General features: G+C 40.3%; 1 protein-coding gene across 3 annotated transcripts; it reads right to left on the reverse strand.

Annotated features, from left to right (window-relative positions):
* Nucleotides 1-239: 239 nt before the first annotated feature.
* Nucleotides 240-7,490, reverse strand: Spp1 (secreted phosphoprotein 1). Of its 3 annotated transcripts, none has more exons than XM_036200175.1 (7): nt 7,371-7,490; nt 6,229-6,293; nt 6,095-6,133; nt 3,596-3,676; nt 3,056-3,097; nt 1,750-2,043; nt 240-1,063 (listed from the first exon to the last, which is right to left on the reverse strand). In XM_036200175.1, the coding sequence occupies exons 2-7, from the start codon at nt 6,280-6,282 to the stop codon at nt 674-676; spliced, it is 900 nt and encodes a 299-aa protein (XP_036056068.1). In that variant the 5' UTR covers nt 6,283-6,293; nt 7,371-7,490; the 3' UTR covers nt 240-673. The 3 variants fall into 3 exon arrangements, with proteins under 3 accessions (XP_036056068.1, XP_036056069.1, XP_036056070.1); XM_036200176.1 differs by having other exon boundaries at nt 7,325-7,372; XM_036200177.1 differs by lacking the exon at nt 3,596-3,676.
* Between the last annotated feature and the right edge of the window lie 4,550 nt (nt 7,491-12,040).

Here is a 12,040-nt window from a genome sequence, read left to right on the forward strand (position 1 = left end):
GCTCTTGTTAGCTTTTACATTAGCTAGTGAATGTTATAATTAGGTGAGAATATTCCATCGGAGAGCCTTGTGGTTCTGCCTGCTATCAACTTTCAGGTAGCCCTTGTTCCACTGATCACTAAAATCCTAAATGGCTTTAACTAAATTGGGCAAGTTCATTAAAATGGTTACATTTTAGAAATTGCAAAGCAATTGTGAGAAACCAAATAGAAGTAACTGACACCACCAGACTTTCTACATTCAGGATATAAGATTTATTCACACCAACAAAAATAATCACAACAAAATGTACACTAATTATAAAACCAAAAGGTTGTAGTGACATCGACGGTTATAGTTTCTCTTTTAAGCGTGTGAAGGCATTTTGCTTGTGTCTACATACATTTCATTCATGAAAGAATAACAATCATTAAGATGCAGTAGAGGTGTGCTTTCTTCGACAGAAAGAGCAGAGGCAAAGTGCTGACGCTTTTAGGTTACAGGGTGTTTTCATGAAGCAACAAAACTAAGCTAATGGCTCACAATGTTATCTGTTTCCTTCTCCACATGCGTACACCCACTAAACTGAGAAATAAGCGGCTAATGTTCCTGCTTAGCCCTCACTAATATTTTTTTCTTCTTTTCTTTTCTTTTTACTAAAAGCAAAGTAAGGAACTGTGGTTTTGCCTCTTTTTTAATTGACCTCAGAAGATGAACTCTCTATTTCATGAGAAATGAGAATTTTCAGGTTGTTAGTGTCTTCCTTACTCTTAGAGACTGGAACTAGCTTGTCTTCCTGGCTGTGGAACTCATGGCTCTGATGTTCCTGGCTGGCTTTGGAACTTTCCTTGCTGTCAATCACATCAGACAGCTCAGTGCTTTCATGACTGGCCTTCTGTTTATCCTCCTGGGATTGCTCTTGGCTGTGGGTTTCCACACTTGGTTCATCCAGCTGACTTGACTCATGACTGGTCTTGCCAGAGGGCACGTTCAGATGGTGGGCAACAGGGATGACCTTGAAAGCATCATCCAACTCCTTGCTCTTCATATGGGAGGTGAAGTCCTCATCTGTAGCATCAGGATACTAAACCAGAGCAGATTGAAGAGTTATACAAACAGCCAGGAATAAGAGCATTGTAATGCTTTATCTCTAACTTTTAGGTCAAACTGTACTAAATATTTTAAAATTTGACTGAAGAAGAAAATGCACTAGCATGTACTTTGTATTTTCCCAGTCACCATCATATCAGCCATTTCTAGTTTAATATCTATATCATTTATGTCAGTGACAAAAACCTGTAGGGTATTCTCATAGTCTCCTTATCTCTGATTTACATGAAAAGACATTGAAAGTTAAATTGTAAAGTGAATAGTGAATAATAAGGCTGAGTCTAATTCAGACCCTTTCATTAAGCTCATTATACTTGTGATTTTTAGAATTCCTCTCACACACTTAGCTTCCAAATATGACCATTGTATTTCACAAATAACTTCCTGCAGTAGTTATTGAACTAACATAAATGAGTGTTAAATATTGCTGAGAGGCTGAATTTAGAAAGATGAAATTGTGTGTGATAGACAAAATTAAAAAGACATTATGCACATTTTAAACAAGACCATCAAAAGGAAAAAGCTTTGTATTCAAAGGCCATAAGGCAGACTTTTAATAAACGCGCAGTGATTGGTGAACAGCAAGTGAATTTGTAGACTCTAGTTTCCTAGAAGTGAGCTCAAGCCATAGCCATTCCATGTGTCTGACAAGGGATTTACCTGGTCATCAGAAATGTGGAACTTCCTGGACTTTGACCTCATTCCGTAAGCCAAACTGTCACCTCGGCCATCGGGAATGTCCACTGTAGGGACAGCTGGAGTCAAAACTTCTGTTTGTGTGGTAGCGTCAAAGGACTCATCAGACTCATCAGAATGGTGAGAATCATCAGGATGGTCGTCTTCATCAGATTCATCTGAGTCCACAGAATCCTGGCTGTCTGCATGGTCTCTGTCGTCATCATCATCATCATCATCCATGTGGTCATGGCTTTCATTGGAGTTGCTTGGGAGAGTCTACATCAAAATCAAGATGGCTCAGTAAATTACTGCTTGGATTTGATACTGTGCTAGTTTTGTTGAAATATTTTCATTTAATTTCAAGATCTGTACATTTACAGTACATTCCATGACTTTAAGGTGATGAAGTGGGACTCTTACTTGCTTTTTAACACAAGAATAAATGAAATAACATTCTGAGGCACTTCTTTGGCTTCTTAATAAAATGTTATTTTTTCTTAGATATTTTCAAGTCAAACTTATAAATATAATGTTCATATTGATAACACATTTTCCCTCATAAATAGCATACATTATTAATTTACCAAATTCAATGAGGTAATAAGCATAAATGCTAGATTGACTTTTTATCTGAAATATACTTTCCTAAGATATCAAATCATCTGTACCTTAATAAAGAGATTAAAATCTATAATTTCCTCCCTATTATCAAGGATAGTTAAGAGATGACTCTGTAAAGCATGGGTACACAAGCTGTAGCCCAAATCGGTATAGCTAGCTAAAGATTAAAGTCTATTAAACTACAAATCTACAAATCTATAGCACTTTTTACCTAACTTTCCTTATCAGAGATTATCTGTATATTTAAATTGTATATTTCCCTTAAGGGAAAATTTATCTATTTGCCCAGCAAATAGGAAAGAGTACTTATCAAATAAACTTTAATATTAATGACAGAAACATTTTAAAATAAAACATCTTGGCTTTGTTAATCTCTGATGATCTGCTTACCAAATATTAGTTAAAACATCTCTAAACTACCTTTTAAACTACCTTCCAAGAGGCTTAAAGTTTCAAGCAACAGGCATGAATAGACACTTCCTGTAACACTAAACTTATCGGAAGAACCTACGTATTTTGATAATGAATGAATGCACTTCCTTTCTTAGCAAGCTTTTGAGTGGAGATTCATTGGGATGCTTGCTAGTGGACTGACAGTCTGAAGGCAATGATGCCGTGGCTTCCTCTAGATCTCTAACAGTGGATCTCAGGGAATATGAGAACTTACGTCTTGTTTCAAGACATCGATTTCTTCAGAGGACACGACATTCTGAAGAAGGAAGGCCACATATTAGCACACGCCATACATTCCCAACTGCTTAATTCAAAGTTATTCTTCCCAGTCTAGAGCAGGTCACGTTTTTCACCCTGACTGAGGGTTTACAGTGGGACAGACCACCAGGATGCATGCACTGGTCCTCTAGACACTCACTTGCCTATATGTAGGGAGATCCCACTAACTAGCCTGTATGGCTTGATTCATCATTGTTTAGGGGTTTTGTTTGTTTTGTTGTTATTTTATCATTTATTTGTTTTGTTTTGTGTGAAGTGTTTGGCTTGCATTATTAGTGTACTGTGTGAATGCAGTACCCCAGGAGATCAGAAGAGGGCAGCAGATCCCCTGGAACTAGAGTTGCAGAAGGTTGAGTGCTGACATCTAGATGCCAAGAACTGAACCCCGGTCCTCTGCAAGAGTAGCCAGTGCCATTAATGGCTGTGCCATCACTCCATCCCTGTTGCTCAGTTTTGAGAAATTGAAAAACAATACCTGTGGGGCTAGGAGGTTTTGCTTCTGAGATGGGTCGGGCTCCAGCCATGTGGCTACAGTATCTGAGTGTTTGCTGAAAAGCTATTTAAAAAAAAGTGTGCATTTGTCATTATTAAAAAAATAAATAAACAAAGAGATCTGTATTCCATAAGCTTATAAAACAGCTATGTTTCCTACTCCTTAAGAAAAAGCATGGTATATACTCATACTTTCATGCAAAACTTCAGAGATTATAAAAATATAACTTATTTTTTATTATTGATTCATTTAATGGCACTCTAAATAGCATTTACTATGGGGCAAGCCTTCTTTCAAGGGGATTTATCTTTTTTTTTCCCCCCCAGAGCTGAGGATCAAACCCAGGGCCTTTTGCTTGCTAGGCAAGCGCTCTACCACTGAGTTAAATCCCCAACTCCAAAGTGATTTATAAATATTGGTTTAGTCCTTTCAGCCCCTTATGAAGTACACATATTTCCCTGATAATACCAAAGAAGAAGCTCAACCACCGTGTGGCTAGGCAGTAAGAAGTGGCAGAGCCTGCGTTCAAACCCCAGCACACTGACAGTCAGCACCCGTCAATGATTTGCTTTCCTAGTCTATCTTTGCTGGGTGAAGTTTTCTCTCAGATTAACACCCTTGATTACTATTGATCCCACTGTTTTCTCTCCTTAGGACAAAGAGGAATTCTCTAAGGCAGTACTTCCTAAGATGGTGTCCTTAGCCACAGGTAGCTGTTTAAATATAAGTTAAGGTTATATTGAATGTAGTTAATTTCAATATAAATTAAGAAAAAAAAAAAACCCAGAAACTCAGTCTCTCCATTGAACTAGCCACAGTCTGCTTAGTCAACAGCCACTTCAGTCTGGTGGTTAGCCAATAGCCATAGATACAATGTTAAAGCCATTGCTCAAAAATTCTGTTTTGCCAAGCTGCCAATGGTAGAAACAGAATAGGCTGTCCCTTGGGGAAGGTAATCCATCGGGAAAATGATTATGCTAATTCAGGAAGTGCTTATTGTCCTGCATAAGTGCCCACGGTCGGCTGTGTTGGCCACACGCAGTCACTTTACAGACATGTTACAGAGAACAAGCACCCCGAGACTCCACTCATCCCTTGCACAGTCACCTGTGTGGGGTGAGTGGGGAACTGAGCTACTCTGCAGCCTGGATGGTTTTCTCACAGACCGCTCACACAGGACTGCTCTGTTGGGCTGTTAGAGAGTCTCGCTGGAGGAAGGGGCTGCTGCTGTGTCCAGATGCAAAGGCTGCTGAGTGGGATCACCACGTGTTCTCATATATGCATAAGTAGATGGCATTTGCCACATGGCGTGAGTTAAATTTATAATGTAAGGAAAGTAATATGAAGAATACTTATGTAAACAAAATGCATAGGCTCAAAAATATTCAATAATCTTAATGTAAATAACTAGTGTTCATCTTGAGGGGTATAGTCTTAAAGACTTTTGCATATTTTCTTCTGCTTCTATGTTTGTGAGATTCTAGAAAACTGACTTTTGAGCTTTTCAACTACATCCTAAATACCATTTGACGACCTATACTGTTATGTCTTTTAAAAATGCATTCCTGTATTTTAAAATATTTCTTTTATTCTATTTTTAAAGTAGCAATTATTGCCTCTCTCTTGCATGGAAATGCTAATTTTCCCATTTTGTTAAATTGTGATTCCACACCTACGTTCTCAATTCTGTTGGAAAACAGACAGGCCTGCCCACACCATCTTACACACCCCACTTACAAACACCTCCCTGACAGTCATCATAAAGCATGGAAGCTGCAGTGACACCCTCCCCCCCCAGGCAGCTCTCCACTGGCCTTTACTCTGCTCATCTGGAACTGAACTCTGTGTGCCTTTTTCTCCAAACTCCCTGGAACAAGGCCTGTTTGTGTTCGGCTGGCACATGTTCGTCCACCTATTGTGGAGGGACAGGTAACCAACGCTGCTGGTCGAGGAACTGTTAATAAACACAGATGTTGGTTTGGTTTTCTTTCTTGTTTAGGAAAATGTGATCTAAAGTCTGCTGACAAGCACAAGAGATTCAAACAGCACACATAGACTTTCTCTTCACGGTGGGCTTCTTCGCAAGTGTCTTGGGCAGTGTTGTAAATAGTACGGTCTTACAAACACCTCTGGCCAACATCTGAGTGAAGTTCTAAACTCAGCCTCTGGGATTTTCTGCTTCTAGGAAAGCATGTTGACTCAAGGGAAGTAAGTCACTCAGGGTGCTAGGACCTATTTTATATAAGCTGCAATAGCCTGGAACGTGCTTTTGTTATATTAAAAATCTAATTTATAAAGGAATCTGTAAGCAATGCCCTGTTTGGTGCTGCCTCTGTCTACAATAGGGAGTCAGTAAGTACTTTGAAATGAACATGATTATGAAGATAAATAAAATGGTATCAGATAAAACATCGTTGCTATCGACCTCTGCAATGCTGGCGTACATTCTTCCAGTTAAATGATCAACCCCAAGTTGCTTACCAGCTTCTTCTCGGAGCTGCCAGAATCAGCCACTTTCACCTTTGAGACAGGAAAGTGAAGGGGAAAACATGCATGAGAGTGTGCCCACGCTCATTTACTTTCGGGAGTTTTCTCTGGGATTCAGTTGTACTTACCGGGAGAGAGGAGGCAATGCCAAAGAGGCAGAAGCAAACCACTGCGAATCTCATGGCTGGTGGTCCTGCAACAGATTTGTGAGCAATGCATGACACCTTGACAGGTTCAAACACACTTCTCTGCACTTCCACATCACAACCAGGCCACTAATAAATTATGGAATCTTCTCTACATCTCAGAGAAAATGTCGGTGTGTAAGCTTCTGAGTCAATGTTCCTGGGCCTTTTCTTTCTCCCAGTCTCTCAAGGGGTAGGGATGGTTGGTTGGGGGCAATTTCACAGCTTCTATTTATCCAAACTTTACATCTGGAGTCTCAGAGCTAATGTTACCACTATCAGTGTCTCCAGCTCTCCACACCTAAGATCAGTTTCACAGTGCCCTGGTAATTAAAACAGTGAACTATGGTGGGAGTACTCTTTCCGAGGAAGAAGAACAAAAAGAAAACAGAATAATAATAAAAAATAAAGTTGCCTTTCCATTTTTCCAATTTGTATTCCAAATGTGATTTTTTTTTAACTTAAAAAAAGAGAAAGGGATACAAAGCTAAAATAAAGATATCTTTGAAATTGAGTAAGATATTCCATTTGCAATGGAAAACACTGAGAGAAGTCAAGGGCTTTTCTGTGCATGATAATGAGTCCACATGTTATCACATGAGGATCTTAGTTAAAAATATAAAAGCCAAGTGTAGAAGCAAGACATTGAGAATTCCCGTCCCAGATGAGTTAGTTTATTAAAAATAACAAGTATCCTACTTTAATTGTCTCCACAGTCATCCAGCAACTTTAAAATGATATAGATATTTGTTCCAAAGAGACAGAACTTTACAGTGTGTGTGTGTGTGTGTGTGTGTGTGTGTGTGTGTGTGTGTGAGAGAGAGAGAGAGAGAGAGAGAGAGAGAGAGAGAGAGAGAGAGAGAGAGAGAGATTGGTAGCAGTTTTCTCTGTCCTTTAGAGAACCGACTCAATATTTTTAACTTCTGTATTCCACTGACTTTGAAGATACCTGGAAGCCTGCAAGGTATCTTACCTGGTTATTCAAAAAGCAAGTCTGGCTGGCAAGTGCTACAGTTAAAAGTACGTTCTTTGGACTCACCCACAGAGTTCAGCAGGAGAATGTGCAGCCTCACCCGCCAGCTTACCTTGGCTGCCTTCCTCCGAGAATGCCACAAGGAACTGCAAAGCCTACGATGCTGATGCCTAGCTCCTCTGTCCTGCTGCAGACAGCTCGGACCTCCCAGGATTTAAATGCTGCTCCAGACGTCTCCACCAACCCAGGAGGCGGAGTGATGTGTCATGAGGTTTTTGCCACTGCCCGGCCCACCTGCTCCCACACTTCCCCCTCTGGTTTTGTGGTTGAAAAAAAAAAAGGAGGAAAAGGAAACACACAAAACATTACTTACGTACAATGTCATTAGCTACCCTTTTCATTTATGGGATGCATTTAGAATCCTGGAAGAGCACTCAGGTCCACAAGGAAGGGAAGAGCAAATCCTTCTCACAGAGATTTCATTTATAGTTGCTGAATTAGGGGGAAAACATCAATGGGGATGAAAGGGGCCAGGATGGAGTCTCTTTCTTTGGACCTAAGTTACAGGTAAAGGCCACATGGACACACCATTTGTCTCTTTTGGACTTCTGAAGACTGGAAAGCTGCTGTTCCTGCAGGCGGAGGTTTGAGACCCCCCCACCCCCACCCCTTGCCTTTGTATTTGATAGCTCAGGTTGGCTGGGGTACAGAAGCTCAGGCTTGTAATCCCAGCACTCAGGTGGACCATCATGAGTTCCAGGCTAGCCTGAGCTACATACCATGTTCTAGACCAGCTTGGGCTACAGAGTGAGACCCTCTCACAAAAATCAATCAATCAATAAAATAGAATAAACAACAGCAACACAGATAAAATGAAGACAAAACAAGACACACAGCTCAGTTTTGACACTTCAAATATGCAGAAGCATGCCATTTAGACAAACGACACAGTGGCCCTGAAATTCCCCTCGTGCCTGTGAGATCACGCCTCTGGTGACCTTTCAGAGATGCGAGTCTCTGATGCGCTGGGCTGGGAGGGGATGGCTCTGATAGCCCTGTAAACTGTGTAGCCGTGGAAGACACAAGAGGGTGAGTTACTCTAGGCAGCGGCTGCCTAAGCAAGCCCTTATGAGTGAGAGCAGCATGGCTGCTGGGCAGTGAAGCTGCAGGGGCCAGACTTGGGCTGTTAGTTTTTCTGTCACCAATGCCCTGTGTGACCTTGAGTGCGTCACTTAGCCTTTCCACAGAACAAGGGATTTGTTCATGCAGAGCTAACAGTGCCTGAGGTGTTGCAGTCCCCCTTCCCCCCATTTTAAAGAAAGTATACACTAACTATTGCTGAAATTTGCAACAAAGGCAAGCAGCCATGCCTTGTGATGTCTGCACATCGGCATGAGGGCTGATGTAAGAGATCTTTAAGCTGTGCACGTTAAAGGGTAGTCTGGATATCTCTAAAGACAGAACTTCTATTTGTGAATTGTCCTTTTTGAGTTTTATTTCCCAATGTGTATAAAGTTGGCAATGAAATAAGAAAAGCAAATTTTATTATCTGTATTAGCAAGACTGAGAAGTTAAAAGTAGATAAAATTCTGGGTGAAGCAGAACAGCTTTAAATATTTAATATTCTCCTGCAGTTACTTCCTTTCTTCTCTTACCTGAAACAGAGAACACACTGCTTATTACGTTACATCTCCATTGTAAGAGGTACACAGTAACTGAGATTAAAAGATAGGTCAGGCCATTACTGTATTAGTTGTCAACCCTACTTGCCAACTATTGCTTCTGTTATGAATCTAGATTATGTAATCCACACGGTTAGAATAAGAAGTGCAAAGCTGTTTCTTGCATTTGGGTTATTGATGGATGTATTCTAAATGAATTGATAGTGTTAATTTGAAGGTCATTAGAACATGCTTTATTAAGGGGTTACCTAGGACTATAAAATATAAATCACACAGGTTGTAAAGTTGTAAAAACAACTTTAGGCTTCTTATTTCTTATAAGCTTCTTATTTCTGCTTTTAAAAATCTTTTTCCCTTTGAGCACAACACTCGCATGAGTCTGTGGTGTTTTCAGGGTAGTGAAGGGAGATTCCACAAATCCTAAAAGCAACAAGATGTCCACAGAGTTCACTGCAGTTTACCCTGTGCCCACAGGAATGATTCAACACGAATTAGGGAGGTATAGGAATAGATTTTCTGGAACTGCGCCACCTGGAGCTGAACCATATGACCCTTCCCAGGACTCTTCTCTTTGTGACTCCCAAGTGCCACACGATGGCAGCATTTCTGGAAAGGTGACAGCCTGCAAAGGCTTCGAACATTTTCTGAAAGCAGCAGAGGAGAACGTCCTCAGAGGCTAGCTGTATACACCTGACTTCCCAGAACGCCACCAGTAAGGAAGTATTTCCCAACAGTGACCCAGTTCACAACCAAGGCCAGCGACCCTGAGAACCAAAGCACCCCTGTTCTGTTCTGTTGATGCCTCCAGCAATCCCAGCTTGACACAATCCTCTGCTTCCCTCTTCCTACACTCATGCCCCGAGTCCAGCTTTGTGAATTCAAGATTCAAGAATGTCTGTGCCCCTTGCATTGGGAAGCTGAGGCGGTTTGCACAGGGAACAATTCAGCACAGCAGGGAAGGACAACATACCCTTCTGACTAGAGGAGGCTCGTGCCTTTGCCTTCTGAACTCAAATATGCTGCTGACATTTTCCCTGAGTGGGATTTCCCAATCGTTAGAATTCACTCATTAAACAATTTAAACCCAGGAGTGTTCTCTCTTGTACATCCACACCTCATTCTTAGATAACTTTTGATTGATAGGACCAAGGGTTTAAAATACTCAAATTCCCTGTAAATCTTGCCAATGAAAATAAAGAAGTTTTGTTGCAAAGAGTGATTTGTGATCTTAAAATGTAAACACCCTAAAAAGTTAAATAGAAACATAAAAACAACATTGTTATTCTCTTGTTTACATGAAAATTCCCACATCACTGGGAAAGTTAGGTGCTTAATGTCACCTGCATTGAAATGGCATTTTATTATATTGACATCCATCTTATTTGGAGGTTGCTAATTAGATTCTACCTGGTGTATAGCTTTCTCAGCTCTATAGCTGTTCATAAAGGTTCCAACATCTCGGAATTGTCTTGATGGCATGACCAATCTGTCAGAAGCCCAGTCTATGGAAAGGGGACATTATTGATCAGAGGGTGAGATTTTTAGGTTTAGACCTGAAACTAGGTTGGCTTACAAACACCATTAGGAAATAATATATATCCATTTATCCCATTGTTTAATAACATAGACAACAAAATTCACCTCCTGAAAAAGTGGTCTATAAGGGTAAGCATTAGTTTTGAATTAAGACAAATGAAAAAATTTCACCTTCAAGCTCAAGAAATGTTACAGCGTTTAACGAAAAATACTCACTGACTCGATTATTTTAATTCCCATGCTGTTATTAGAACCCGAACAGGCTTGACTGTGAGATATTCCTGCACATACATCGTTGGACTTCGTTCTGCTTCTTTCTCTTTTCATTTCCCTCTCTCATTCTCTTGGCCCCCTTGTTGGTTGTCAGAGTCATGATAAGTAGAGAAAATTCCATCACCCTCCCTTCATCTTATCTCACTGTTTCCTTTAGACTCCTTCTTCTCTTATGGTTCCCTTTCTACTTTCATATGCAACACACACACACACACACACACACACACACACACACACACACACATTCACTCACACACTCTAACATACACAAACACACTTGAACACATACAAACACACTGACACACATACTCTCACATGCATACACTCACATACACACACTCACTCACACATACAAATTAAATCTATATTTGAGTGTTTTTTTATTTTAACATAAATTATCTCTACTCTCATCTATTTTTCTATGACTATCATAATCTCGTTCTTTATAACTAAAATCCCATTGTGTATATGTGCCACGTTTTCTCTCTTCATTATCTATTGATAGACATGTAGGTTGGCTCCATACCTTGGCCTTTGTGAACAGTGCAGCAAGGTACTTGGATATGTAAATGTCTCTGTGGTGTATTAATTTGGAATCTTTATTATATATATGGATTAGGTATCTATAAAAAAAAAACCCAATGATCTACATATGAGTCTGGTTTATTTTGATTAAGACAATTATCTCAAGTTGTATCCACTTTACAGCAAATTACATAATTCCGTTCTTTATTGGTAAAACACCATTCCATACACATAACGCATTTTTTTAACCGTTCATCTGTTGACAGAGAGGTAGACTAAGCCCATAACTTCACCACTCTGATTAGTGCTGCAATAAACACAGGTTTTAGGTACCTCTGTGTTGTGTGAACTTGGTCACAGAGCTAGAAGTAGCATAGCTGTATTATAGGGTCTTTCTATTTTTAGTTTTTGTTTGTTTTGTTTTTCGGGACAAGGTTTCTCTGTGTAACATCCCCTGGCTGTCCTGGAACTTACTCTGTAGACCAGGCTGGCCTGGAACTTAAAGAGATCAGTCTGCCTCTGCCTCCTGAGTGCTGGGATTAAAGGCGTCACCATGACCTGCTAGCTGTTTTTGTTGTTTTCCTTTTTGGAATGTCCTGTGCTGATTTCTATAGTTCAGTGGTTCAACTAATTTACACTCCTCCAGCTGTGTATCAAGGCACCCTCTCCCCCCATCCTTGTCAGCACTTGCTGTTACTTGATTTCTCTCCGAGCTGTTCTAATCAGAGTGAGATGGAGTCTCAGGGTAGGTTTATTTGCATTTTCC

This window comes from Onychomys torridus, chromosome 10 (genome assembly GCF_903995425.1).
Source record: "Onychomys torridus chromosome 10, mOncTor1.1, whole genome shotgun sequence".
NCBI lineage: Eukaryota > Metazoa > Chordata > Mammalia > Rodentia > Cricetidae > Onychomys > Onychomys torridus.

Bases quoted from the DNA above. Each gene is read 5' to 3' on its own strand.
- Spp1 (XM_036200175.1), bottom strand. From the start codon at position 6,282: ATGAGATTCGCAGTGGTTTGCTTCTGCCTCTTTGGCATTGCCTCCTCT. The intron at 3,098-3,595 runs GTATTGTTTTTC...TTCCTTCTTCAG, and splicing joins AAAACCTCCTAGCCCCACAG to AATGTCGTGTCCTCTGAAGA. The intron at 2,044-3,055 runs GTAAGTTCTCAT...ATTTTGATGTAG, and splicing joins TCGATGTCTTGAAACAAGAC to ACTCTCCCAAGCAACTCCAA.